This window comes from Saccopteryx bilineata, chromosome 1, assembly GCF_036850765.1.
Source record: "Saccopteryx bilineata isolate mSacBil1 chromosome 1, mSacBil1_pri_phased_curated, whole genome shotgun sequence".
NCBI classification, from domain to species: Eukaryota; Metazoa; Chordata; class Mammalia; order Chiroptera; family Emballonuridae; genus Saccopteryx; species Saccopteryx bilineata.
The window spans coordinates 242,706,574-242,733,372 of record NC_089490.1 but is presented as its reverse complement, the minus strand read 5'-3'; the positions used below and the strand labels follow the sequence as shown (position 1 = coordinate 242,733,372).

The 26,799-nt window shown below is 45.4% G+C and overlaps 1 protein-coding gene across 3 annotated transcripts in view; it reads left to right on the top strand.

Moving 5' to 3' along the window:
• The window catches only part of CPLANE1 (ciliogenesis and planar polarity effector complex subunit 1), a 113,318-nt gene that overhangs the window by 70,692 nt on the left and 15,827 nt on the right, over nucleotides 1–26,799 (top strand). Inside the window, exons 38-48 of one of the 3 annotated variants that reach the window (XM_066239956.1) lie at nucleotides 287–391; nucleotides 4,618–4,680; nucleotides 6,015–6,121; nucleotides 6,862–7,045; nucleotides 7,263–7,412; nucleotides 12,194–12,447; nucleotides 13,891–13,978; nucleotides 16,194–16,361; nucleotides 17,575–17,605; nucleotides 18,103–18,234; nucleotides 21,367–21,529. In XM_066239956.1, the coding sequence (XP_066096053.1) occupies nucleotides 287–391; nucleotides 4,618–4,680; nucleotides 6,015–6,121; nucleotides 6,862–7,045; nucleotides 7,263–7,412; nucleotides 12,194–12,447; nucleotides 13,891–13,978; nucleotides 16,194–16,361; nucleotides 17,575–17,605; nucleotides 18,103–18,234; nucleotides 21,367–21,529 (1,445 nt within the window). Of the gene's footprint in view, nucleotides 1–286; nucleotides 392–4,614; nucleotides 4,681–6,014; nucleotides 6,122–6,861; nucleotides 7,046–7,262; nucleotides 7,413–12,193; nucleotides 12,448–13,890; nucleotides 13,979–16,193; nucleotides 16,362–17,574; nucleotides 17,606–18,102; nucleotides 18,235–21,366; nucleotides 21,530–26,799 lie in introns of all 3 variants that reach the window. The other 2 variants (XM_066239948.1, XM_066239964.1) reach the window with 2 other exon arrangements.

The window sequence follows — 26,799 nt, the reverse complement described above, 5'->3', positions numbered from 1 at the left end:
ATGTCAGTCTGACCACATCACTCTCCTGCTCAGCGATCACGGTTGTCACTGCCCAGCAGGACGGCTAGGTGTCCAGGCTGTGCCTGCTGGTCCACCATCTATATGATTTCAGGTATGTCCCCTGGGCTGCCTGTAGGGTCACACTAGGCACTGCCTCATGAGAGAGTCCGTTTGATAACAGCTTGGACCCCATACCTCGGCTCCCTTTCATTCGGCGCTCTGATCCTGGGCTCCTGGTGGTGTAATGGCCGCTCATTGATTGAGTCCCATGTTTCCTGTATTTAAGAAATGCTGCAGGATGCCACTGCCACCACAGCCGGGCTGCACTTCATGGCCACCGTGAGACGCAGGGCCACGGCACACCAGGACGCCAGCACAAACACGGACCCAGGTGACCGGCTCTCTTCCTTCATCTTAATGCCTGCATGCATGCATCTTACAAATGCATGTGGGTTGCAGCATTTGCTCCATCTACACTTTTTCTTCAAAGTGGTTTAAAGGGAATTTAAGTTGTTGGTGTTAGCTGCTCTTCCCAGGTTCCTGTCCCCAACCCTAAGACTTCCTATGTCTGAGGCTAGCTGTAAATGGGGTCCCCAGACACCGGTATTGCTGTCCAGTCAACTGCAATCAATTGCAAATTTGGGGGTTCCCATGACTACCCCTTCCAGATTTGTTAATTTGCTAGAACAACTCTAGAACTCAGGAAAGTGTTTTACTTACGATTACAGTTTTTTTTTTGTTTTTTTTTTAGCATTTTTTTTTAATTTTTATTTATTTATTTATTCATTTTATAGAGGAGAGGGAGAGACAGAGAGAGGACAGACAGAGAGAGAAGGGGGGAGGAGCTGGAAGCATCAACTCCCATATGTGCCTTGACCAGGCAAGCCCAGGGTTTCGAACCGGCAACCTCAGCATTTCCAGGTCGACGCTTTATCCACTGCGCCACCACAGGTCAGGCTCGATTACAGTTTTATTCTAAAGTCTGCAACTCAGGAAGAGCCAAATGGAATGCTACACATTTTAAACCTAAAGCCAGATTTCAAATTGAATTTATGATAACTTAAAACATGACAGAGACTTTTGTTCACAAATGCCCCAGACTGCCTCCTGAATCAGAAGTGTTTTGAATTTGGGTTCTGGGAGTCCTTGATTGCCTTCACCGGAGGCCAGGCCTGTGGGTGGTGAAGTCGAGTTAGGACAGGGACGAGCTGTGTTTAACGACGGAGGGGCGTGTGGGACTCTGTCCAAGAGCAGAGGACTCAGTATTGGAGAAGCTGCTGATTGGAATGTGGCCCGACAGCCGTCCTCAAAGATGTCTGGGCTCTGTCCTTTGTGTTATAGTAATTCTTTTTTGTGCCATTTGGGAAAGAGTTTCTCTTCACTGTATCTGAACTTCGTAAGTGCCATTTTAAATCTCTAATCTTATATTATTGTAAAGTGTTTCTTAGTATGGTTTCGAAATAATATATGGTCATAGTAGAATGGATAATATAGCAAGCTATGAAGAAGGTGAAATTAACTGTGATCACACCACTCAGAAGTAATATCGTGATGGTTTTCTGTCTTGTGTACATTTTACACAGGTATACATAGTACAGGTGTGCCCCCTCACCCCCTGAACTCCCATCGTGCGGATGTTATTGCTCTCTTCCCTAAGAGTTCAGCCTTTCTTGGGTTTCAGTGTTTGTTCTTTTTCCAGGTACCTTGGAACACTGTCCAGTTAGAGTATATTCTTAACATATTATTTCTTTCTTCATGTACATTATAGTACACGGTCTCTCTGATGTTGAAGACAATTGGTATCTGATATTTTGGTATTATTATATATTGCACACAAATTAATGGATTAAATGAATGTTAATTAAGAAATAATGTTTAAAATGCTTTAGATTATTTGGTAATCCTTCATGGAGAGATACTCAGGTGTTTAAGAGTTGTTCATTGCCTGACCAGGCAGTGGTGCAGTGGATAGAGTGTTGGACTGGGATGCCGAGGACCCAGGTTCAAGACCCCGTGGTCACTAGCTTGAGCGCGGGCTCATCTGGCTTGAGCAAAGAGCTCACCAGCTTGAGCCCAAGGTCACTGGCTTCAGCAAGGGGTTACTCGGTCTGCTGAAGGCCCGCGGTCAAGGTACATATGAGAAAGCAATCAATGAACAGCTAAGGTGTTGCAACGAAAAACTGATGATTGATGCTTCTCATCTCTCTCCGTTCCTGTCTGTCTGTCCCTATCTATCCCTCTCTCTGACTCTCTGTCTCTGTAAAAAAATTAATTAAAAAAACCTATTCTGTAAGCATATTCCTTTCTCCAACTATGCCATCAAATATTTAACTAATTCCTATTGTTGAAAACATTAGTGCTTTCTGTATTTTCTCTGATAAATTAATGCTCTAATGAGTTATCTTGCATAAGAGCTATTTTTTTGTCATCACTGTGATTTAGCTAACTCTTCACCAGTTTGAAAGGCCAAAGAAAGGCATCTTACTTAGCTTCTTTCTGATGAGGCTGAACATGTTTAAGATGTTTTGTGATGCAATAATGAGTGTTCAGTTGAGACATTCCTTTTTTATTTAAATTGATATTTTTTAAAATTACAATTTACATTCCATATTTTGTATTAGTGTCAGGTGTACAGCATGGTACTTAGACGGTCATACCTTACAAAGGGATTCCCCAATATTTCCAGTACCCACCTGGCACCACACATGGTCATTATATGGTTGGCTGTATTCCCTCTGCTGTACTGTCCTCCCTGTGACTAGTTTGTAGCTCCCAGTCTGTGCTTCTCACTCCCTTCGCCTCTTTCACCCGGTCCCCCACCCCCTCCGCTTTGATTGATTCACCCGGTCCCCCACCCCCTCCGCTTTGATTGATTCACCCGGTCCCCCACCCCCTCCCCTTTGGCCACCATCAGTCTGTTGTCTGCATCTATGAGTCTGTTTCAGTTTTGTTTTGTTTATTTTGTTCTTTAGAGTCCACATATAATTGAAATTACATGGTGTTTGTCTTTTTCTCACTGACTTATTTCACTGAGCATAATACCCTCTATATCCATCCACACTGTTGCAAAGGGTAAGATTTCCTTCTTTTTTATGGCTGAGTAATATTTCATAGTATATGTGCAGCACAGCTTTTATATCCATTCGCGTATTGATGGGCACTTGGGTTGCTTCCAAATCTTGGCTATTGTAAATAACACTGCCATGAACATAGAAGTGCATATATTCTTTTAAATTTAGGGTTTTGGGTTTCTTAGGATATATTCCCAGAAGTGGAATCACTGGGTCATAAGGCAGTTTCATTTTTAATTTTTTGAATTAACTCCACACTGCTTTCCACAGTGGCTGCATGAGTCTGCATTCCCACCAGCAATGCAGGATGATTCCCTTTACTCCACACCCTCGCCAGCACTAGTTGCTTGTTGCTTTATTGATGATAGCCACTCTGGCAGGTGTGAGGAGGTATCTCATTGTGGTTTTAAGTTGCATTTCTCTAATGATTAGTGATGTTGAACTTTTCATACGTCTCTCTGTTTGTCATCTGTGTGACACTCGGAAGTGTACCTTTGAGAAAGCCCTTGCAAACTCTTTGCTCCTGGGCAGTTTGTTTGTTTGTTTGTTTGTTTGTTTGTTTTTCATTTTTCTGAAGCTGGAAACAGGGAGAGACAATCAGACAGACTCCCGCATGCGCCCGACCGAGATCCACCCGGCACGCCCACCAGGGGCGACGCTCTGCCCACCAGGGGGCGATGCTCTGCCCATCCTGGGCGTTGCCATGTTGCGACCAGAGCCACTCTAGCGCCTGAGGCAGAGGCCACAGAGCCATCCCCAGCGCCCGGGCCATCTTTGCTCCAATGGAGCCTTGGCTGCGGGAGGGGAAGAGAGAGACAGAGAGGAAAGCGCGGCGGAGGGGTGGAGAAGCAAATAGGCGCTTCTCCTGTGTGCCCTGGCCGGAAATCGAACCCGGGTCCTCCGCACGCTAGGCCGACGCTCTACCGCTGAGCCAACCGGCCAGGGCTGTTTGTTTGTTTTTACAGAGACAGAGAGAGAGTCAGAGAGAGGGATAGACAGGGACAGACAGACAGGAACGGAGAGAGATGAGAAGCATTAATCATTAGTTTTTCATTGCAAATTGCGACACCTTAGTTGTTCATTGATTGCTTTCTCATATATGCCTTGACCACGGGCCTTCAGCAGACTGAGTAACCCCTTGCTCAAGCCAGCTACCTTGGGTCCAAGCTGCTCAAACCAGATGAGCCCTCGCTCAAGCTGGCGACCTCGGGGTCTCGAACCTGGGTCCTCCACATCCTAGTCCGACGCTCTATCCACTGCACCACTGCCTGGTCAGACACTCCTGGGTAGTTCTTTAAAGTCAGCAGCCTGTTTTCTAGGGGCCTGTCATTGATCCAGGTACACAGGCCCAGGATGTAAAAAATAATAAAATCTGAAATTATCACTAATTTTTTAAATTAAAATTTTAAGCTGTCTCTACTTTTCTTACTATCTTTGCTATCCAATATCTAAAAATCTGCATTTATATAATTTTTTTCTGTGTTTGTGGAATCCTTTTCCTGTTTTCTCTTTTTGCCTCAACTCTCCTGACTGCACGATGAAGAAGCTGTCTCTCAGGAAGTTGTTTCTGAATGTCGTAGAAATGAACACATCATGGCCTCCATGTCAGGTGTGATTTCTTTCCTTTACTCTGAGAAAGCATGGCTGATTAAAGACTGTGTCTGCAGGATATCAAAGCAGGCGTTACCTCCACCATTAAAAAGCAGCTGAACATTTTCACTTCCCTTTTTTCCAGGTTTATGGTTGTGGTATGGTTTAAATTCAAGCCTTGGTACCAAGTGTCCAGTACTCAGTATGATGATGACTTATATTTTGTACATGAAATTTGACAGTAATGTTCTTTTTAAAATGAAAGGCTAGGAAATAAGACTAGAGTCATAGGACAGAAGGCACAGAGTTAGACTCCTGACCTATTGTGACAGGTTTCTTTATTTTACTTTTGGGTAAGAAGCTAATGAGTTTTATAAAATTTAGAGGAAGGGAGAAAGAGAAACATCAATTTCTTGTTCTCTCTCTTTTTTTAATGCATTCATTGATTGATTTTTGTATGTGCCCTGACCGAGGATCAAACCCGCAACCTTGGCATATCAGGATAAGGGTCTCTCACCAACTGAGCTACCCAGCTGGGGCCTAGATTTATAAATTTAGATGTTAAACATTTTAAGTGGTGAAATTTAGCTACGGGCTCTTTGAATTTACTAAAAAATCACTGAATTGTACCCTTTTAAAGGATGTGAATTATATCTCAATAAAGCTATTAAAATAAACAGATAAACATTGTGGAAAGCAAAAGAGAAATTAATTATGGTCTTATTTACTAAAATCTGATTATATTGAAATTCTTTTTAATAAACACAACAACAATATCTGACACAGAAATAGAGCGTTTTCTCAACATGACATAGGTACTTTATTTTTATTGTAAATCATTCACATGAGAAAAGCAGTAGCCAATCTGCATCCCATTAAGAATTTAGAGTAAATCAGCCTGACCAGGCAGTGGCGCAGTGGATAGAGCGTCGGAGGACCCAGGTTCGAGACCCTGAGGTCGCCAGCTTGAGCGCGGGCTCATTTGGTTTGAGCAAAGCTCACCAGCTTGGACCCAAGATTGCTGGCTCGAGCAAGGGGTTACTCAGTCTGCTGTAGCCCCACGGTCAAGGCACATATGAGAAAGCAATCAATGAACAACTAGGTGTCGCAACGAAAAACTAATGATTGATGCTTCTCATCTCTCTCCGTTCCTGTCTGTCTGTTCCTATCTATCCCTCTCTCTGACTCTCTCTCTGTAAAAGAAAAAAAAAAAATTAGAGTAAATCATACCTGTGAAGCTTCTTAGATTCCCAACAAATAAATGTTAATGCTGTTTGTTCTTACAAAGTTAATGATTTAGAGCTATTTCCAGATTGTTTTTATATTCCTGATTTTTCTTGTTTTAACTTTCAGCATGTGAACCTTTGGCTGTTCCTCAGCTGCTGGCCCCAGCTGTGTGTCCACATAGCAGCCTCTCTACTGAAATAGAGAAACCCTGGTCACCACCAGCATCTGATATGGTACTAAAATTGGTTGGGGTTTTAGTCAGAAGTTGTTTGTTTGTTTGGGTTTTTTTTTTTTTGTATTTTTCTGAAGTGAGAAGCAGGGAGGCAGTCAGACAGACTCCGGCATGCACCCAACCAGGATCCACCTGGCATGCCCAGCGGGGAGCAATGTTCTGCCCATCTGGGGTGTTGCTCTGTTGCAACCGGAGCCATCCTAGCGCCTGAGGCAGAGGCCATGGAGCCACCCTCAGTGCTCGGGGCCAACTTTGCTCCAATGGAGCCCTGGCTGGGGGAGGAGAGGAGAGAGACAGAGAGAAAGAAGGGGGTGTGTGTGTGGAGAAGCAGATGGGCGCTACTCCTGTGTGCTCTGGCCAGGAATCAAATTCAGGACTTCCACACACTGGGCTGACGCTCTACCACTGAGCCAGCCAGCCAGGGCTAGTCAGAAGTTTTAATGATACCTGTGTTCTGAAAGTTATTATGATCATCCTCATGATTCAACTATATAGATGAAATGTGGCTACAAAAATTTCCTGTATGGTTTTGCTGGAAAGGTAAAAAAAAATTAAGATTTAAATATTATGCCTCAAAATACTGTAAACAGATCATAACACATGCTTCCTGCAGTTTTCCCTAAAGTAAGCTTGTGTGAACTCCCTTTGTCTTCAGAATGAAACCTTTCTGTGGGGAAGGGAGCAGAGAGGCCACAGGGAGTGAAGGAATGTAACCCTCTCTGCTTTGACGTTCTGGCTCAGGTTGGACACACTTACATAAATGTGATTGACATTGATGCTGACGACCTGCAGGAACTGCCCGTCAGAGAGCCTCCAGGTGACAATATTGTCACACAGCAGCGAGAGGTCCCGTCCTCTGCAGAGTTACACTATATGGCCGCTTCCGTTACCAATGCGGTTCCCTTCTGTAGCGTTAACGGTCCAGGTGATTGTTTTCTCTTACTTTCTCAATACATTTTTAAAACATTTTGAAGAATTTTTTTACAGTAGCCCTGTTAACCCTCCTTATGCCTCTTAGCACCCCTGAAGACCACTGTACTTTTGGATGTTTGTAGTCACACTTACAAATTCTCTGTTCATCTTCCAAATACCTCATGACAAGCTGAGACTTGATCTCTGTATGCCTTTCATCTTCCTGATAGAATCTGCCAGTTCCGCTGTGGACTTAGTTGTTAAAGCTGCAGAAGTGTCCCCAGCCCGTGGGGATGGAAGAAGCAGGATAGCAGGTGCCGCAGAAGTGAAGGAGCCCAGGGTCACCTCCCCTGCACCAGCAGACAGAGAGCAGGACAAAGGTGACTGTCCCAGATGTGCAGCATGACACCGACACCCCCTCCCCCGAATTGCTGTTGCATTAGGAATAAGCACTACCACCTGGTAATTACCAAACACACCGGAAAAAGGCTTTCCCTTGCCAAGGAGAATGGACAGATACACAGTGAGATATGGTCACGGTTCCAGCCCTGGGAGCCAGGACGTTCTGCCTGGAGACTGCACATCTTTTGTGCCTGTCTTTTCTCCATTCATGAGGTTAGCCAGAAACGTCCTGTGAGTTTTTCAGAGTTAAGCAGAAATTCTCACATTTAAAAAGGTAGGAAGATCTAGAGTAGCCCATAGAAATACAAATAGAAAATACACAGGCATAGTAGCTGACAGTAATTTTAATGTAAATTACTGAGTTTTATAGTCATAAATCAGGTTGCATGATTGTAAAATATTTGTAAGATGAAGACAATTTCTCCAAAGCCTGAAGTTATCACATCATGTGAATGATTAGATGAGTCAAATATGCGATTAGGCTTCCTACAGCGGAGACCCCGTGTCTCTTCTGGGTCCCATGGCTGTTAGGAGGCATGGCCCCGCCAGTGGTTGTCTGATGCTGGGGTCCAGAGTCCAGCACTGCCTGGTCAGTGTGTCAACAGCAGGCCTCAGGGGACGTGAGCAGCCAGGAGGGGACGGCTGGGACATGTGTTTTACCGCTGCACGTAGGTGCCGGCATCTCCAATGCGAAGACTGCCCTCTCTGAGATCCCAGAGTTGCGCACTGCATGCGTAGTGGGGGAGGGTGTGGGAGCTGGAGGCTTGTGGCTGCAGAAGTAAAAAGAGCCTGGATTTTATTATTTTTTTGTGTGTGTGATAGAGACAGAGAGACAGAGAGAGGGATAGGTAGGGACAGACAGACAGGAAGGGAGAGATATGAAAAGCATCAACTCCTAGTTGTGGCACCTTAGTTGCTCATTGATTGCTTTCTCATATGTGCCCTGACCAGGGGCTATAGCAGAGCGAGTGACCGCATGAAGAGCTTGGATTTTAGAATCAAGAAGAACAGACTGGGTTTCAGTCCCAGCTCTGTCACGTAATATCCTGGGAAGTTTATGCAAGAAAATTAACATTACATGATCCTCACTGTATCTCTGGGGCGCAGCCTCAGAGGGTTGTCATAGGGGTGGGACAGGCCTGTGCTTACTTAGGTACTGCGACCAGCTCAGCAAGGGGTGTGCACGAAAGGAAGGTGCTGCAGGACTTAAGAAGAAAACACACACAAGACACAACATAGAGAACAGATGGGCACAGGGGACTCCCAGCCCCTAGGGCTGAAAGCCCAGATCTCTGCACCCTCATCATATTTGTTGGTCTCTTTGCTCATTAAGCAAATTAGCAGAGCCTGGGTTCAGGTGCAGAGAAGAGTAATTAACTAATACCTTTCAGGTATGTAGGGAAAAGGCCATAGGGACCAGCTGTTTCAACAATCTTATCAGTGCTTGCCGGGGCAGCGTTCTGCCCCCTTGGTGTCCAAAGTCCGCACCCAAGACTTGTCTCGGACAACAGTCTAATTCCCGGCCATTTTCCTACACTTAGGTACCCCGTCCCATACCTGTCAAATTTTGAAAACTGGAACCAAAACCATCTCCCTGTGACCTCTGAATATCTTAAGCAGCATTTCAAATGACAATGAGCAACAGGAGAATATTGTCTAATACTGTAATCAACCGTAGGGACGATCCTTTGCTAGGAAGGCTGCCTGGGCACAAAAATGCCAGTGGACCCTTCCATGCTTATTAAAGAGAACTTAAACATGCCAATTTAAAAGGAAGACATTTTAAAATGAAATTTTGTCATGGTATTTACATACTATACTTAAGAGACAGAACACAGTCTCACAGTAGAGTGGGTGGGGTCTGCATTATAGGAAAAGGCTGGGCAAAGGGACGGTTAGGGTCCCTGGGCATTTAAAATGATAAAAGCCAAACAATACATTCCTGTTTTAGTGGAAACTTACCATCACTTTAGATAGCAGTCGCTTCCTATTTTAGAACTTTGTCAGTAAAAACAAGTAGTGCTTTGCTGGCTGGGGAGAGCACAGCAGGGTTAGTGGGACCCAGCAGTCCACCCTCCTGGTGAGTTTTCCTGTCACCGCAGATGTGTGAGCGCTCCAGAGAAGGGGAGGCTGGCTCCAGGTCTGGGGGCCCTTCTGGCTCCAGGTCTGGGGGCCCTTCTGCATGTGGAGCACGCCTGTCTTTTCTGCTGCATTTTCTGTCAGAAGTTTGTACACCAGGTTCTCTCCTGAGCAATGAAGGGGGCACTTCAGGCTGCTGAGAAACCTCACAGTACGTTGCTGGAAGAGGTGGCAAGGTTCTGTGAGCATCAGGCTTAAAGAGGCGTGGCGCAGGCAGGTGGGGAAGGTCCCCTAACTGCTGTTGGCAACGCTGTGGTTTTCCATTCTCTCTCCTCGCAGGAAGGTTCGCCTTACACTAGGACGGAAGTACAATAAGTTCTACTTATATTTGCTCAGTAATTCACATTTTTTCAGATTCTATTTTGCCTCATAATTTGACTTCACAAAACCTCTGTGAGTTAAGTGGGACAGGCATCATGACTGTCCATGCGACAAGCACTAAGTTAGAGACCCACTCTCTGCCTAAAGAAGAGCATCCTGCCAGGCTCTCTGCCTGCGGGGGGGGGGGGTAGAGGGGGGAGAAATAGGGAAGCTCTGTTTGCACATGGGCAGTGCTGGCGTGGTGTACGGTGGGAGTCTTGGGAAAGGCAGAACCCAGGTCATCTCCAGACGGCTGGGGCCGTGCAGGGCAGAGACACTTCTATGGATCTTAAAGAAGCAGGGTTTAGCGAGAAAAAGGGCAGACAGCCTGAGGATGAACCGAGCAGTGGTCAGAGGCTTGATGGAGCTCGCCAAGGGGGAGAAAATGAATGTTCAGTGTGCTTGGAGTCAGTGGAGGGTTTTGTTTTGTTTTAAGAAATAGCAGGTGAACTGGAGAGGTAGGCTGGAGAAAGACAGATTGCCGTTTTCTCCTACTGAGCTGTTCGGACTTTGCAGTGGAAGGCATTGTAGAAATGCTGAAGGATTTCAGGTGGCAGAGGAACAGCCTCAGATGTAACAAGTTAGATGATCTCTCTGGGGTCTGTGGGGAGATGGACTAGTGAGGAGTCACATAAGCGAGCCACAGGCACTGTCTGGGGTCCATCTGTGTGACAGCTTCAGCGAAGCAGTGCTGCGGGGGAATGGAGGAGACCTTTGGCAGGTCAGTCATCAGTATTTGGGGTCATTCGGATGTGAGGGAAAGAGGAGAACCTGGGATGACTCTCAGGCCTCCGACTTGGGAGGGTGGGTGAACGGCCGGGTGGTCACTGAGCAGGGAAGTATGAAGGGCAGGCAGGTTGGAGGTCAGAAGTGGTGAGTTCGGTTAATATGCTCTGGGGACAACCTAAGTGTCGTGGCCAGGACACAGGGATTGAAGGGGCTGGAGCTCAGAGTGCCGCGTAGATCTGAGCGTCTCCTGGGCATCAGTGACGGCACACACACAGAGTGGGCACAGAGAGGTGCCCGGGACTGGCACCCAGAATGGGGAGGGAACAGGAGTGGGTGGCAGAGGAGGCCGAGGAGATGACTGAGAACGCCGAGCAGTGGAGGGGAGGGGAGACCGGAAGCCGGAAGAATGCACTGAGGGAGGAAGCACTTCAAATTCCAGACCAGAACCTATTGAGATTAAGAGGGAGGTCCCTGGTTTTCATGCTGGTCTTGGGAGGGTTACTTTTTGTCTGGGACCCCCTGTGGCATCAGTAATGGGAAGGTGACCAACTTTTTTTACAGTGAAAAGGAGGACAAAAATAAATTGAAGAAAACAATATCGTAAATAAAAGAAACAATTTATTCATTGCAACAATAATACACTATAACATGATAAATGCATAATAAAAACATTTGTAATATCTTATATTGTAATTATGCTTACATGCCTATTAATTTTTAATAATTGTAAGAAAAAAAGTATTTCGATACAAATACGTCACATCACACGTTAAGGATCGACTTTGCATTGATCGAATACGGACATTTAGAGATTAGTCTTCCAATATCAGAAAGAGGACATATAGCACACTTTTCGAGGGAGGGCGGAACTTGCAAAAGAACTATCCTCCCACCTGACCTGTGGTGGCGCAGTGGATAAAGTGTCAACCTGGAAATGCTGAGGTCGCCGGTTCGAAACCCTGGGCTTGCCTGGTCAAGGCACATATGGGAGTTGATGCTTCCAGTTCCTACCCCCTTCTCTCTCTCTCCTTTCTCTCCTTCTCTGTCTCTCTCTCTCCCTCTCTCTCTCCTCTCTAAAAAAAAAAAAATGAATAAATAAAATTAAAAAAAATTTTTTTTAAAAAAGGACTGTCCTCCCTAAAGGAGGATGATTGGTCACCTTAGTAATGGCCAACACTGGGTCTAGCTTTCACTGGGTGACAATGGTTTTCAAGTCTTATTTTAAAAGTCATAAAGATATTAAAGTTGCTTTTTTTTATGAAGTATATTTTTGTAGCAGAAGATAAAAGTAACAAACTGCCTTGTATATTAAGGCTTGTGGTCACAGTAACACGGTTACATATTTTTATCTCCCAACAAAGACAAATCTCATAAGAAGCTAAAATGGTATTGCTAAGTATATTACATTAGAACTGATTTGTAAGGGAAAGTTAGGTTGACTTAAATTGAGATCTTCCAAAAAGTTAGATCATCAGCACCTACCTTTCCCTTAATGATAATCGATCCTGACATGATCCTTATTTATATTTAGATATCCCAGAGGCCGGGTTGCAGTTCCAGGAGCAGAACTCAGAGCCAGATGCAGCTGAGGACGGGCTACGGGATTACCTCCTGCAGGAGCTGCTGCAGGGAGGCCCCACGCCCCGCCCTGTCTCCCGGTGCCTGCAGCAGCTCTCATCTCAGCTGCGGAAGATCGACCGGCAGCTGCTGGGAGTGCAGAACCTGGCCCGAGACATAGAGCAGGATTTCCCGGAGAGCGGACCGGCAGACCCCCGTCACGATAAGGTGGACTGTCTGTATTTTAGTTTTCTGTTTATTGCCAAGTTATCAGATTTGTAGTGTGATATAATTCTATAAACACTTGGCTATTTCAGAAGAATGAGACATTTCGTTTCTTTAAGCGAGGGTCTCTCAACCTCAGCATTACTGACGTTTGGGCCCGATAATTCCATGGGGGGCGCCGTCCTTGCAGTGCAGGGTGTTTGGTGGCGTTCCTGGTCTCCACCCCCAGCTGTCACCCCCCCCCCCCACTGTAATAATAAAAAATCTCTCCAGGCCTTGCCAAATGTCCCCTGAGGCAAACTGCCACCCGCGGAGTACCACTGCATTAAGCTTTTAAGAAGTGGACTTAGGTTTCTGATGAATTGTAAAACCAGAATGCAGTTAGAAATAAACCCTGTTCCTAATTATCCGTTCCTTCAGCAAGATTCTTATAACTTTATAAAATACTGTTTTCCTCATATTGGGAATTCAGTTTCGGTCAAATATTTTACACAGTGGACTAGCAGTCCTTAGACATTTTTTATGTCTTTAAAGAACATTCATAATAAAAGGATTAATGTTTATGTATATTAGTATATCCTGGTAGTTCGACAACTAAAAAGGAAGTCTCAAACATTAATTTATTATTTTACATAAGTATCTTGTCATATTTTTCAGAAGTACAATTTATATAAAATAAATATTAAAGAAAAAACAGTGAACATATTTTGAATGTGTGTTAAAGCCTTACATTGGGAGATGCAAATTGATCTGCAGGATAACAGTTCCATTATTGACTTACCTAACAAATATTCCAGGTTACTGGCATGTTGACATTTTAAAGATAATTTACTAGGTTTATAGTATTTCTTTAACTGAATATTAAAAAGTTAAGATTAAACATGAATAATTACACTGAAAAAATAGATGAGGTAAGACAGTATACTATTAGGTAATGATAGGAAGCATTTAGTCTTCCAAGGTGACTACCTGAAGGAAATGGCATTAATTTAAAAGGAAAGGTTTGACGTATTGGTTGTAAGATGTTCTCATTCTATTATAAAACACACATAAATGCAAAGATTTTGGCTTGCCCCTTTTGGTAAAGAAAACATGTCAGCATGGAGGATGCAGACAGATACTGTGGATAAGCACTGCCTTGAAGATCTGGGTTCAAATCCGTATTCTGCATCTAAGAAAGTCACTGAATGTCTCTGGGCTTTTTCTATCATCTCTAACATAAAAGGTTTTAGATGGTAGTTAACATTGCCCCCCATTCTAAAATAATACGATCGCCTGAGCCCTCTAAAAGGGTCAATCAGTTAAGCTACAAGGTAAAAATTCCCATTTCTTACATTTGTTGCATTCATACAAATGTTTAAAACCTACATAAAGTTGCTTACGAGAGTTTAATTATCACACTATAAAATTTGTAGCAGTGATTTTGTGGTGTGTGTCTTCCCACAGGTTGAATCTGTGGATCGCACTGAATTGTCTTCTGGCCCTGAAGCTGAGAAAACTCTGGCTCCCAAAACTGTTTGCATTTCCCAAGAAGGTCTGTGGGGAGCTAGGGGCTGGCTCGAAGCCTTGCTGTGAAGGAATGAGCATTGCAATAGGAATGTTTTTCATATGTGAGCTGAAGCCATCAGCCCCCCAATTTTTATTCTATTTTATCCATTTTACTATTATTTTATTTATTTATTTATTTATTTATTTATTTATTTATTTATTTATTTACAGAGACAGAGAGTAGACAGAGGGACAGACAGGAACGGAGAGAGATGAGAAGCATCAATCATCAGTTTTTCGTTGTGACACCTTAGTTGTTCATTGATTGCTTTCTCACATGTGCCTTGACCACGGGCCTTCAGCAGACCCCTTGCTTGAGCCAGCGACCTTTTAAAGATATTTTACAATGCTATAACCAACTGAACTATCGGCCAGGGCTGAATTCTTTTTACAGCTGGTGAGCTTTGCTCAAACCAGATGAGCCCGTGCTCAAGCTGGTGACCTCGGGGTCTCAAACCCGGGCCCTCCGCATCCCAGTCCAACACTCTATCCACTGGGCCACCGCCTGGTCAGGCCATTTTATTATTTATTGACTGATTTTAGAAAGAGAGGAAGGGGGAGGAAGAAAGAGTGGAAGAGAGAAACATGGGTTTGTTGTTCCACTTACTTATGCTTTCATTGGTTGGTTCTTGCATCTGCCCCGACCTGCAACCTTGGCGTGTGGGAGGACACTAACTGAGTACCCGGCCAGGGCCAGCTCCCCCAGTTTTTAGATTGGGATTATTCTTGTGATAATGTGTTTGGCTCCCATGTCAGGCCATTTTTCTCTGAGAAGCCATTGCTGTCACTTCTCTGGCTGTGCCACCGAGCTGGGCAGTGTGGGTGGTGACTCGCCCCCCCTTCACCAGCCTCACCCCCACCCCGGCCACACACTGCCTGGGAGCACTCGGAGCTGTGTGCTGGGCTGTGTGTGCTCATCAGCGGGCTGTACTGTGAAGCTCTGCTAATCCGCTGGGAAATGGTGAAATGTTAAGTTTTTGCATTTCTTATAGAAAGGGTAAAATTAGGGTAGTAATTTAAAAATTTTTCTACTGCATCTAGAGTTGTTTATATCTGCATTTTCCCTTCTATTCCGTCGTCAGCAATTTAATGTGTTTAAAAAAACCACAGGCTTTGATGTCCTATTGTTAATTTTCTCTTTTGTAAATATCTATTCTTAGCCTTATTATTTTTTCTGCTTTTGAGTACTAGATTTTCTCCTAACTTTATTCTTTCTTCTTTTCTAATATATGCACTTGAGGTTGAACACATTCCTGTAAGACCCAGATGATAGTGTTGATATATACCATCCTTTGATATTGCTTAGATCTGAATAGTTTGTCATTTGTATTAAGAGTTCTTAGCTCATAAAAGGTTTTTTTTTTTAAGCTTCTAAATATTATGTAGTTTGGGCTATAGTTTTTGTAATTTATTCCCATTTTCATTGTATTATGATGGCTTATAATTCAGTCTCAACTTCTGGCTTCCTCCTCTCTCTCTTTTCCCCTTGCAATTTTTTTAAAGATTTTTTTTTTTTAAATTTTTAACGTTTATTGACTTTAGAAAGAGGAAAGGGGAGAGAAAGAGAGAGGAACATCAGTCTGTTCCTATATGTACCCTGACAGAGGATCGAACTGGCAACCTCTGTGCTTCTGGACAATGCTGTAACCAACTGAACCATTGGCCAGAGCTGAATTCTTTTTACTGGCACCAAGGATTTTTATTTACAGGGTTTTGTTGTTTATTAATCTTTTTTTTTTAATTTAGCATTTCTTCTGTGGTTTTTTTAAAGACTTTATTTTATTGATTTTAGAAAGGGGGAGGGAAGAGAAAGAGAGGGAGCGAGAAGCACTTGTATGTGCCCTGACCGGGCAAGCCCGCGGTTTCGAACAGGCAACCTCAGTGTTCCAGGTTGATGCTTTATGCACTGCGCCACCACAGGTCAGGCATCTTCTGTGATTTTTATATCGGGCTGGAGCCTATCTACTTTAGCTCAGTCTACCATGTTTCTGAAGCTGATAATAAATTTAATAGCTTTATTTTTTTACTACTGGTGAGTGTAAATTTTAAATATCATTAAATTATCTTATAACAGTAGAAAGCTATCAGAACGTTGCGTTGCAAACTTCTGATCTATCTGTTGCCATGTGGAAGTGTCAGCTATGTGTTACATCTTTTCCATGTGGTTCTTCCCTCTCTGGTTTCTCTTAATTGTAACACAGGCTCTGACTTACTGCGTTTCCTGACTCATGTGAATAAGGACGATCAGAGTGACACAGAACAGACTTCTGAAGCTGCATTCTCAGTGAAAGAAGCTCCTTCTCACATGGGAACCAGTGTGATCCCTTCTGCCCACGCGGCCCTCAGCCTCTCCAGTGAGCGGAACACAGGTTTGCCTGGCATTGCTCTCCACTATTCTCACTTACGCTCTCATTTCCAGTATCCTGCAGGATGTACATAATTAGATACTCTTGCTACTGAGGCGTATTCACTGGGAATAGTTATGAAGGGGTTAGTAAAACCATTCTGCACTACGTATAAATTAGGGGTGAGGGGAAGTAATAAAACTGCACCCTTCACATGAAGAACTATGTCCTCTTGTCACCTTCATAAGGTACACTCCAAGCATTATATCTCTGCAGCTTGTCAGTGTTAAATAAACAGGAATTACGAAAAGACTTGATTTTTACAAAAATTGAGAAATTCAAACTCTGCCAATCACGAGAACTCGCGTTTTAATTGGGAAACAAAATAATGTCTATAATTTCTGGAGCCTGTGCCCGGCAGGGCCGTCTCACATGCGTCGCCCGCGCAGACCAACTGTGAGGTCTGTGTCACTAACATCCGCATTCTACAGGGAAGGGGACTGAGGCTTAGAGAACTTCGGTGCCACTTTCCCTCCGTGTCACCTGGAGCTGGCAAGTAAAGGCTCCTCTTTAGTCCTAACGAATGCACTTGGGCACATGAATGACAGGTCAGACTAAATGCAGGGGGTGAACCACTGACAGTGGATTTGAAATGTTGTTTTCCCTAGATATTGATGGTCAACCATGGTGACTTTATTGAGTGTCTACAATATTTGTATTATCATTATTCAAGTAATAACAAACAGTAAAAAGTGCTATTTTTAAATGGCATTGCTGTCATTTAAATAAAGAAAGGCTATAAGCAGCTGTTGTTAAATCTTGTGATTTTTTTTTTTTAATCTCAGTAAGGGCTTCTTGAATTTAAATTAGATATTTTACCAACTGTATGACTTTTAGACCATCAGAAGTGTTTTTGTTTTCTATGATTGTTTTAATAAACTGCACTTCATTCAGTATTCTAAACTGAGTGGAGCAAAGAAAGCTCGTACCTCCTACAATGTGTCATGCAGAACACACTGGGTACCAAAGCAGTGATCTTAAAATGGGGACAATATTTACTACCAAATAGCATGCTCAAGTGGAGGAGAAATATGCTATCCATGGATACCTTAAAACCAATTTGGAGGTTCAAAAATATTTTAATTCCTGGTTGTATAATTTCTAAGTCATATTAACAATCAAAAGTAGAAAAATCAGTGTCTGGAAATTTTTATTGATAATGTTTTTTTTCTTTAAGGTGTGAATAACAGTGGTGAGTCATTTGAGAGGTAAATATCTTAAGAATGAATTCACAGTTTTACTTAAAGTTGGGTCTAAATTATGTGTTCTGGAAATTTGGTGGTGGTTATGTATGTAAACTTCTCCACTACATTTTTTTGTAAATTAAAGGAGCGTAACTGAGTCCCACTGGGCCCAGGTGTTGTAAGACACCGAGGGATGTACGTGCCTTGGGCTTTAGCACAGGGCAGGGAGAGGACCACAGACTACATGGTTACATCTTCTCTTACTGCATATGCAGGACTGGGATAAGTTGTGTCCTGGGTGTTGTGTGGCTTTTTTAAGAGCACGTACAAAATCATCAGTTACTGATGATTGGGTTTTTCACTGAGGATTCCTGGAATTAAGCAAAGGAACAGAGTTATGTGTTTATCACTTTTGTGTTCACTTGTGGTCTGGGAGGGCCCAGTGTACACGCTTACCTTTGCTTCCTGTAATGAGCTACAGACGCTGACTTACATTTCTCACGTTGCATGTGCAAATGAAGCGTCTCTGTAGACCCACTCCACATGACTGAGCTGACGGATGTTGCAGACATCATTGAGGACCTCATCACAAAAGATGGCGTTTCCAGTGAGGAGCTGGGCCTAACAGAACAACAAGCCAGGGCTATCATCAGGTAATCACTGAATAGGTAATTAACCCACTTAAAATGTTCATGGTTCCAGAATATTCAAAATTGGCCATGCTTTAATGTGGTTGTTTTAATGAAACAAATTCAAAGCTTAGATTTTTCTTTCTTCATAAACAAATTTTATGATGTTTTATATATCATTCCTCTCCCTCCCCAACAGAATATAGACTGGTTTATTTCATTTATATGGTACATCTGTATCGTGTGAGTTTTCCCAATCACTCAAAGTACAACATGATTTTTTTTTAAAAGATCTTATTTATTGATTTAGAAAGAGGGGATAGAGAGAGAAAGGAAGGGGGTGGAGCAGGAAGCATCAACTTATAGTAGTTGCTTCTCGTATGTGCCTTGACAGGGCAAACACAGCTTTCCAGGTCAATGCCTTATGCATTGCACCACCACAGGTCAGGCTGAGTACAACATAAATTTAATCATTTTTTTTTAGAATTAATGATTTCATTTGTATTACTTTATTCTATGTATTAATCCTTGGACTACATTTTAAATAGTCTTTCCTAGAAAATGAAGTGTTTTTCCTTACAACCTTTTCTGGGCCAAGAACTGGTTCCTGAGAGAATGAAGGCTGACAGGCTTACGGGAGCTGTCGTGCAGTGCATCCCTGTGGCCTTCCTGTGGAAGATTGCCAGCCTTCTGTATTTCCCGGCTCAGTGCCCACTCCAACCCAGTGGGCACGCCGTGTACATCATCGAACTCACAAGGCTACTACCAGGAAATAGTGTACCAAAACCCCGCCAGTTTCTATTTATTAGTGGAATTGTCTGCTATATTATTACCTCATATCAAGACCATGTAAACCCTAACTGCCTTCTAGTTACCTTCAATCACATACATAGAATTTTCTTGTTTTTTGAAGTTAATGATTATATTATCAATGTCATCAATAATGTATTAAGTGTCAGAAGTTGAAATGAAAATAAAATATGGTTTCTACTCTTGAACAGAGATAGAGCAGTAAAGAATGCGGCCTAGCCTGCCACTTCTGTCAGTGTGCTCTGGGAGCCTGGGGGAGCAGAGGCAGTTAAAGGGGCCCGTCCCCCCAGTAATGGGATTTGGGCTTAATTTCAAAGGGTCAACAGAAATTCACATGGCTCATAAGGAGAAGGAAGTGTACCTTAGGCAGCCAGCACATTACATGCAAAGGTGTGGTCAGTTGAGGGCAAGGAGTGAGACATGGCTGGCCGCTGGGTGTGCCGATGGCCTGCCTCTGGGGACCAGAGGCACCCGAGTTACATGCTCTGCAGACAGTAGGGCATCAGCAGAGGGCTTTAAACTGGAAAGAGGCCCTGGCCAAGGAGCTCGGCTGCTGAGATCTTCATCCTGATACGCAAGGGCTGTGGGTTTGATCCCCGGTCAGGGCACATACAAGAACAAATTGATGTTACTGTCTCTCTCTCTCTTCCTCTCTAAAATCAATAAGTGAAAAAAAAAACAAAACACTGGAAACGGGAGCCAGTTAGAGGTCTTACTTTCGCAGCCTAGGCGTGAGGCGGCGGCTCCAGATGGAGAGTACAGGGCAGCAAGCATTGAGTGAGCCCGGAGACGGTCAGCAGAGTGAGCATGGTTCTCTGCCGGGAAGACTGAGCTGATGGTGATTCCTTCAGCAAGATAGAGAATGAGTGCAGTTTTAGAGACAAGGTGCCAGGAGGACATTCACTTGGTAACGTTCACTGGTACTTAGTTCTAGGTCCTCCCGAAGCAGATGCCAAAATGAGACCTAGATGATGAGCAAGAGGTTTATTTGGAGAAACACCTATGAGGGGAGGAAGGGGAGGAGCTGTGGGAGGTGGAGACAGGATGGCTCCAGGTCCAGGCGCTCACTCGGGGGACTCACAGAACTTCCCTGGTCATACGCACAACTAGAACTTACTACAGCAAAAGGATACAGAGAAGAATCAGCAGAGGGAAAAGGCACATGGAGTGGATTCCAGGAGAAACTGGGTACGAGCCTCCAAGAATCCTCCCAGCAGAGCCACACAGGACACACTTAATTCCTCCAGCCACAGACTGACAGCATGTATGAGAGGTTGTGCCCCAGGGAGTCTTGTCTAGAGACCCAGCGCCCCGAGTCCTTCCTGGGGCGGGCCAGGTAGGCACGCTCTGCCCAGGACATACCCAGTGCAGACTCCCGGGAGGAAAGCAGGTGGTCAGTATAGAGCACATCGTTTGTATCCATGACCCATCTTCCATTTAGGATGGCGCCCTCTCTGTACAACCGGGTGCTGAGTCAGCCCCAAATCCCCATCTCACACTGTTTCCTTGGACCATGCTTAGTGCTTAGTTAGTGCTTATCCTCTGAGAGGCAGAAGTCACGCTGCAGCTAGATGTACAGGAGACTCACTGGGAGGAATGCATGTGAGGGGCAACAGGGAAGGCCAGAAGCTGGGAGAGGCCTCAGACCGCAGTCAATGCTTGGCCTTCCTTGTGGACAGGAGGGGAGGGGAAGAAGGTGAAGGAAGTAGAATCTCAGAGTCCAGTGTAGATCTAAGAGAGGTTCATGGGGTCAGTGGTAACATTAAGCCAAAGTGACCCATCAGAGCGTCCTGTCTCACAGGAACAGGTCAGTCACAACGTCCCCTAGGCTCAGTCATCGCTTAGGCCCGCCGCTAGGAAGTGTGCCCAGGCAGGAACGGGAGGCCAGATGCAGAGGGCAGCAGTTTAGAAGTTTTCTCTTTATTGTAAGTTTTGGAAGTGAATGAGATAGTCCAGAAATAGGTCATGGATGAAGTCTAAAGCAGGACCTTTAGACATTACTATTGAAGTGTGAGCACAGAAGGACCAATGAAGATGCTGCATGGAGTTCTGAGTGTTAGAAAAAGACCCAGGGGAGAGTCTGAAACAAAGGAAAAGCCTATTTGTATCAAGTGTTATAGAGAAGTCCAGTAGGATGAAGACTGGAGAGGCCACTGGTGACCTTTCTGAGGCCACTTCCGCTGGATTTTGGAGGACAGGTTGGAGCAGATTGACGAGAACGTGTAAGTGTTGACTATTTTTTGAGATGGGACAGAATCTCTTGAAATAAACAGTATTAGTTGTGATGCTTCTTATCTCCACAACAAATTTACAGTCAAGTGAGGCCCAGCCTGTCACATTTCTCAGGACTCAGCATTCTGATAGACGCCCTCGAAGAACTGAGAAGGAGAGAAGAGAGATTCAAGTCTGGATGAAAAGGAAGCAGAAAGAAAGAATGTCCCAGTACCTACACCAGCTGGCAGAGAAGAGAGGGCAGGAGCACGACCCCTTCTGCCCCAGGCACAGTCCCGTGAGTGTGGTGGGAGGCGATGGGATTGTCACAGTCCCGTGAGTGCGGTGGGGGGCGATGGGATTGTCACAGTCCCGTGAGTGCGGTGGGGGGCGATGGGATTGTCACAGTCCTGTGAGTGCTGTGGGGGGGCAATGGGATTGTCACAGTCCCGTGAGTGTTGTGGGGGGGCAATGGGATTGTCACAGTCCCGTGAGTGCTGTGGGGGGGCAATGGGATTGTCACAGTCCCGTGAGTGCTGTGGGGGGGCAATGGGATTGTCACAGTCCCGTGAGTGTTGTGGGGGGGCGATGGGATTGTCACAGTCCCGTGAGTGCGGTGGGGGGCGATGGGATTGTCACAGTCCCGTGAGTGCGGTGGGGGGCGATGGGATTGTCACAGTCCCGTGAGTGCGGTGGGGGGGCAATGAGATTGTCACAGTCCCGTGAGTGCGGTGGGGGGCGATGGGATTGCCACAGTCCCGTGAGTGTGGTGGGGGGCGATGGGATTGTCACAGTCCCGTGAGTGCGGTGGGGGGCGATGGGGGGGCGATGGGATTGTCACAGTCCCGTGAGTGCGGTGGGGGGCAATGGGATTGTCACAGTCCCGTGAGTGCGGTGGGGGGCAATGGGATTGTCACAGTCCCGTGAGTGCTGTGGGGGGCGATGGGATTGTCACAGTCCCGTGAGTGCTGTGGGGGGGCGATGGGATTGTCACAGTCCCGTGAGTGCGGTGGGGGGCGATGGGATTGTCACAGTCCCGTGAGTGCGGTGGGGGGCGATGGGATTGTCACAGTCCCATGAGTGCGGTGGGGGGACAATGGGATTGTCACAGTCCCGTGAGTGCGGTGGGGGGCGATGGGATTGTCACAGTCCCGTGAGTGCTGTGGGGGGGCAATGGGATTGTCACAGTCCCGTGAGTGCTGTGGGGGGGCAATGGGATTGTCACAGTCCCGTGAGTGCGGTGGGGGGCGATGGGATTGTCACAATCCCGTGAGTGCTGTGGGGGGACAATGGGATTGTCACAGTCCCGTGAGTGCGGTGGGGGCGATGGGATTGTCACAGTCCCGTGAGTGCGGTGGGGGGGCAATGGGATTGTCACAGTCCCGTGAGTGCAGTGGGGGGGCAGTGGGATTGTCACAGTCCCATAAGTGCAGTGGGGGGGCAATGGGATTGTCACAGTCCCGTGAGTGTGGTGGGGGGCGATGGGATTGTCACAGTCCCGTGAGTGCGGTGGGGGGCAATGGGATTGTCACAGTCCCGTGAGTGCGGTGGGGGGCGATGGGATTGTCACAGTCCCGTGAGTGCGGTGGGGGGCGATGGGATTGTCACAGTCCCGTGAGTGCAGTGGGGGGGGCAGTGGGATTGTCACAGTCCCATAAGTGCAGTGGGGGGGCAGTGGGATTGTCACAGTCCCATAAGTGCAGTGGGGGGGCAGTGGGATTGTCACAGTCCCATAAGTGCAGTGGGGGGGCAGTGGGATTGTCACAGTCCCATAAGTGCAGTGGGGGGGGCAATGGGATTGTCACAGTCCCGTGAGTGTGGTGGGGGGCGATGGGATTGTCACAGTCCCGTGAGTGCGGTGGAGGGACAATGGGATTGTCACAGTCCCCTGAGTGCGGTGGGGGGCGATGGGATTGTCACAGTCCCGTGAGTGCAGTGGGGGGCGATGGGATTGTCACAGTCCCCTGAGTGCGGTGGGGGGCGATGGGATTGTCACAGTCCCGTGAGTGCTGTGGGGGGACAATGGGATTGTCACAGTCCCGTGAGTGCGGTGGGGGGGCAATGGGATTGTCACAGTCCCGTGAGTGCGGTGGGGGGGCAATCGGATTGTCACAGTCCCGTGAGTACTGTGGGGGGACAATGGGATTGTCACAGTCCCGTGAGTGCTGTGGGGGGACAATGGGATTGTCACAGTCCCGTGAGTGCGGTGGGGGGGCGATGGGATTGTCACAGTCCCGTGAGTACTGTGGGGGGACAATGGGATTGTCACAGTCCCGTGAGTGCGGTGGGGGGGCAATGGGATTGTCACAGTCCCGTGAGTGCGGTGGGGGGGCGATGGGATTGTCACAGTCCCGTGAGTGCTGTGGGGGGGCGATGGGATTGTCACAGTCCCGTGAGTGTGGTGGGGGGCAATGGGATTGTCACAGTCCCGTGAGTGTGGTGGGGGGCGATGGGATTGTCACAGTCCCCTGAGTGCGGTGGGGGGCGATGGGATTGTCACAGTCCCGTGAGTGCTGTGGGGGGACAATGGGATTGTCACAGTCCCGTGAGTGCGGTGGGGGGGCAATCGGATTGTCACAGTCCCGTGAGTACTGTGGGGGGACAATGGGATTGTCACAGTCCCGTGAGTGCGGTGGGGGGCGATGGGATTGTCACAGTCCCGTGAGTGCGGTGGGGGATTATGGGATTGTGGCAGGTGATGGGCAGGATTTTTCTGGCAAAATTCAAGGAAAGGATTAATAGAATCTGGATGTAGTTTTTGACAAAAAGTTAGCATTTTTACTTAAGTTAGGAAAAGAAGGACCTAAACACATTGTAGCAGGGTATTGTCCAAACCATGTTCTGTTGAACTGTCTTGAATATTTCTTTCTCCCCCAGGCTAATTCTAGCTCTAGCATTTTAAACAAATGAGTTTGAGTGACTGGGTAACAATTAGAGTTGTTACCTTAATTTTCACTGAGAGTCAGAGGCAGCGGGAACACCTGAATGTGTGTGTGCATGCGCGTACATGTGTGTGGTAAAAACATTTTTTTATAGTTTTTTAAATTAATTTTAATCGGGTGACATTATTAAATCAGGGTACATATGTTCAGAGAAAACATCTCTAGATTATTTTGACATTTGATTATGCTGCATTCCCATCACCCAAAGTCCAATTGTCTTCTGTCACCTTCTAAATGGTTTTCTTTGTGTCCCTCCCCTCCCCCAACCTCCTCCCTCTCCTCCCCCCAACCCCGTAACCCCCACACTCTTGTCCATGTCTCTGAGTCTCATTTTTATGTCCCACCTATGTATGGAATCATATAGTTCTTAGTTTTTTCTGATTTACTTATTTCGCTCAATATAATGTTATCAAGGTCCACCCATCTTGTTGTAAATGATCCGATGTCATCATTTCTTATGGCCCCACAGTATTGCATAGTATATATGTACCAAAGCTTTTTAATCCACTCATCCACTGACAGACACTTGGCTGTTTCCAGGTCTTCGCTATTGTGAACAATGCTGCCACAAACATGGGGGTGCATTTCTTCTTTTCAAACAGTACTATGGTGTTCTTGGGATATATTCCTAAAAGTGGTATAGCTGGGTCAAAAGGCAGTTCGATTTTTAATTTTTTGAGGAATCTCCATACTGTTTTCCACAGTGGCTGCACCAGTTTGCATTCCAACCAGCCGTGCAGGAGGGTTCCCTTTTCTCCACATCCTCGCCAGCACTTATTCTGTGTTGTTTTGTTGATGAGCGCCATTCTGACTGGTGTGAGGTGATATCTCATTGTGGTTTTAATTTGCATTTCTCTAATGATTAGTGATGTTGAGCATTTTTTCATATGCCTATTGGCCATCAGTATGTCCTCTTTGGAGAAGTGTCTATTCATTTCTTTTTCCCATTTTTTTATTGGATTGTTTGTCTTCCTGGAATTGAGTTTTACAAGTTCTTTATAAATTTTGGTTATTAACCTCTTATCAGACATATTGTCAAATATATTCTCCCATTGTGCAGTTTGTTTTTTTATTCTGTTCTTATTGTCTTTAGCTGTGCAAAAGCTTTTTAGTTTGATGTAGTCCCATTTGTTTATCCTGTCTTTTATTTCACTTGCCCGTGGAGATAAATTGGCAAATATATTGCTGCGAGAGATGTCAGAGAGCTTACTACCTATGTTTTCTTCTAAGATGCTTATGGTTTTACGGCTTACATTTAAGTCTTTTATCCATTTTGAGTTTATTTTTGTGAGTGGTGTAAGTTGGTGGTCTAGTTTCTTTTTTTTGCCAGTAGCTGTCCAATTTTCCCAACACCATTTATTAAAGAGGCTGTCTTTACTCCATTGTATTTCCTTACCTCCTTTGTCAAATATCAGTTGTCCATAGAGCTGTGGGTTTATTTCTGGGTTCTCTGTTCTGTTCCATTGATCTATATGCCTGTTCTTATGCCAGTACCAGGCTGTTTTGAGTACAATGGCCTTGTAATATAACTTGATATCCAGAAGTGTGATACCTCCCACTTTATTCTTCCTTTTCAAGATTGCTGAGGCTATTCGTGTTCTCTTTTGGTTCCATATAAATTTTTAGAGTATGTGTTCTATATCTTTGAAGTAAGTCATTTATATTTTAGTCGGTATTGCACTGAATTTATAAATTGCTTTGGGTAATATAGACATTTTAATGATGTTTATTCTTCCTAACCATGAGCATGGTATATGCTTCCACTTGTTTGTATCTTCCCTGATTTCTTTTATCAATGTTTTATAATTTTCTGAGTACAAGTCTTTAATCTCCCTGGTTAAATTTATTCCTAGGTACTTTATTTTTTTGGTTGCAATGGTGAAGGGGATTGCTTCCTTAATTTCTCTTTCTGACTGTTCATTGTTAGTGTATAAAAATTCCTCTGGGCCCTGGCCAGTTGGCTCAGCGGTAGAGTGTCGGCCTGGCATGCGGGGGACCCAGGTTCGATTCCTGGCCAGGGCACATAGGAGAAGCGCCCATTTGCTTCACCACCCCTCCTTCCTCTCTGTCTCTCTCTTCCCCTCCCGCAGCCAAGGCTCCATTGGAGCAAAGATGACCCGGGCGCTGGGGATGGCTCCTTGGCCTCTGCCCCAGGCGCTAGAGTGGCTCTGGTCGCGGCAGAGCGATGCCCCGGAGGGGCAGAGCATCGCCCCCTGGTGGGCAGAGCGTCGCCCATGGTGGGCGTGCCGGGTAGATCCCGGTCGGGCGCATGTGGGAGTCTGTCTGACTGTATCTCCCCGTTTCCAGCTTCAGAAAAATACAAAAAAAAAAGAAAAAAAATTCCTCTGATTTCTGAGTATTAATTTTATATCCTGCCACCTTGCTGAATTCATTTATCAGGTCCAGTAGTTTTTTGACTGAGACTTTAGGGTTTTCTATATGCAATATCATACATCTGCAAATAATGATAGTTTTACTTCTTCTTTTCCAATTTGGATGCCTTTTATTTCTTCTTGTCTGATTGCTGTGGCTAGGACTTCCAGAACTATGTTGAATAAGAGTGGTGAAAGGGGGCACCCCTGCCTTGTTCCTGATCTTAAGGGGATTGCTTTTAATTTTTGCCCAT